This window comes from Octopus bimaculoides, chromosome 22 (assembly GCF_001194135.2).
Source record: "Octopus bimaculoides isolate UCB-OBI-ISO-001 chromosome 22, ASM119413v2, whole genome shotgun sequence".
In the NCBI taxonomy this organism is placed as follows: domain Eukaryota; kingdom Metazoa; phylum Mollusca; class Cephalopoda; order Octopoda; family Octopodidae; genus Octopus; species Octopus bimaculoides.
In genome coordinates this window covers 12,367,060-12,369,585 of record NC_069002.1, presented here as the reverse complement: position 1 = coordinate 12,369,585, position 2,526 = coordinate 12,367,060, and the positions used below count along the sequence as shown (strand labels likewise).

General features: G+C 43.0%; 1 protein-coding gene across 1 annotated transcript in view; it reads left to right on the top strand.

Annotated features, from left to right (window-relative positions):
• Positions 1–6: 6 nt before the first annotated feature.
• The window catches only part of LOC106871140 (probable cyclin-dependent serine/threonine-protein kinase DDB_G0292550), a 149,180-nt gene continuing 146,660 nt past the window's right edge, over positions 7–2,526 (top strand). The window contains exon 1 of the mRNA XM_014917492.2: positions 7–2,124. Coding sequence (XP_014772978.2) covers positions 507–2,124 — 1,618 coding nt within the window. The 5' untranslated portion in view covers positions 7–506. The remainder of the gene's footprint in view (positions 2,125–2,526) is intronic.

Here is a 2,526-nt window from a genome sequence, read left to right as displayed (position 1 = left end):
TATATATATACATATATATATATATATACATATATATCGGACACTGACGATGTTTCTTGTTCAATTGATAAGCAACATTTTCACATATAAAAATAGGGAGAACAGTAGGTGTTTGTAGGGCTTCTGTTTTGACCCTAATATTCAAATCAGCGAGGGAACCAGCCTGCTACGTGGCCGGCTGAGCTGCTAAAAGCAGCAACCAAATTTTTCCCTATATCACATCCTACTATCTAGAAACCCCCCCCCCCAAAAAAAATAAACCCCCAAAAGCAACAACCTCTAAACGAAAGAGATTAAATAATGTAGTCTAGTCGCTTATACATAAATACAAATCATGATGGTCAAGGCTGGAATGCCTTCTGACCATAGGTCTGCACGATCAGGGCTGACCTGGGGTTGAAAACACACTGACAAATTTATATACACACGCACAAACCCTCAATTTCACATAACCCCCCACTGAAGAAGAAAAATATCAGGAAACAGTCTGTCATATTTATAACAATATGTTGAAAACGACGTTATCAACAAGCAATACATCGGCGTTTAGCAAACCGACCAGTTCCTTTGCTAACAACAACAACAATACCAACAACAACAACAATAGCAACAGCCACCACCATCACCACCACTTACAACAACAACAGAACGATGCCAACAGTACAAAGAGAATGGTTACGGGTTCGTCCTTAACCTCGGCAACCGGGTCACCACTACTGGTCGCTCATATTGACGTCGGCTGTAGTGGAAGTGGTACTGGTGGTGGTGGTGGTAGTGTCAGTGGCGGTAGTGGTGGCGGTGGCGGTGTTGGTGGTAGTAGTGGTTGTGGAAATAGTAGTAGCAGTGGTAGTGGTGGTGGTAGTTGTAGCAGCAATAGTAGTAATAGTAGTAGTAGTAGTAGTGGTGGCGGCGGTAGTGGTGGTATTGTTTGCAGTGGTGTGCTTGTGAATGGTTCGACTACGATCGGTGGCGGTTGTAGTAGTAGTAATAGTAGTAGTAGTAGCTGTAGTAATGTTAGTGGTAGCAGTAATAACAGTAATAATAACAACAACAACAATAACAAAGCTATGACGACGACGACGACGACGACGACGACGACGACGATGATGACGCCATCTTCGTCGTCGTTGTCATCGTCTTCGGAACTCTACCTTAGCAACAACAACAATAACAACATCAACAGCAGTAGTCCGACAATGATTGATGTGAACATCGGCGATACGAGTTCGATTTCGTCGTCGGCCTCATCTGTTGCTGATTCGTCAATGTCACCGGATTCGTCGCCGACATCGACGCCGACGCCAATGGCGCCCTTACCGGTGGTTCCGGTGCCGGGTTCAATTTCCTATGTGGCCATTCATCAAAGTCCGCTGCCACCGCCGGGCAAGGAATCGATACGCTTTAGCGTCGATTCGATCATCGCCACGTCGGATAACAACAGCAGCCATATTGGCAGCAATCACAACAACAACAATAACAACAAAGGACACCACCACCTACTCCACCACCACCACCATCACAACAACAACGCAAACAGTAACAGCAACTTCAACAGTCATTCTCAACACCTTCATAACCACCATCACCACCACCACCACCACCACCATCACTTACACAACAACAATAGTAACAACAACAACAACAACAATAAAAACAGCCATCACTTTACTAGTGGACTTGATGAAGACCTCCACAACGACGAACAGAACAGCATCTCAAAACACGTCGCTGCTCTCAACAACAGTTCACCCACCACCACAACCACCACCACAAACACAACCAATAACAACAATAACAATAGTACTACTACTACTAATAACAGGCTGTTGGCCGAGGACAGTTGTGTGGGTGGTCCGGGTGCCGTGACGGCGACTGCGGGTTCGCCCCACTCTTCGTCCTCTCCGTCGTCCGCCTCGTCTGTCCACTCGTTTAGTGTGGCTGGGATTCTAAGCAAGCCGAGTAGCAATGTTCTGCGATATAACCACCCTTCGGACGCCGCTGCATCAGCGACAGTTTCACATTTTTTACCCCAGCATCACCATCATGATGCGAGGTGGCCCGTGTCCGCTTGTACATCAGCCTCTTTTCCATGGCTTTCATCCTCAACTGTTTCACCGCAACCACGTAAGTTCTCACCTCATGTATTCAATATCCTTGTTATATTCTCTCTCTCTGATATCAAAATCATATTGCTCTTGCATTTTGCCTTGTTATATTGCATTGGACGTTTTCTTTACATTTCTGTATTGTTTCGTTTTATCACTTCATTATGCAACACATTATTGTATCATATTGTTGATATCCTACGATATTGCACCTAAATGGTATGATATGTAATGTAATAATTGTATTTTACAAACAGACAGATATACACGCACTCATATGTGTGTGTATATATATATATATATATATATATATATATATATAATTATATCTATGCATGTATATGTATATAAGTATATAAATGCATGTGTATGAACATAACTATATATATACGAATATATATACAAACATACATATATATAT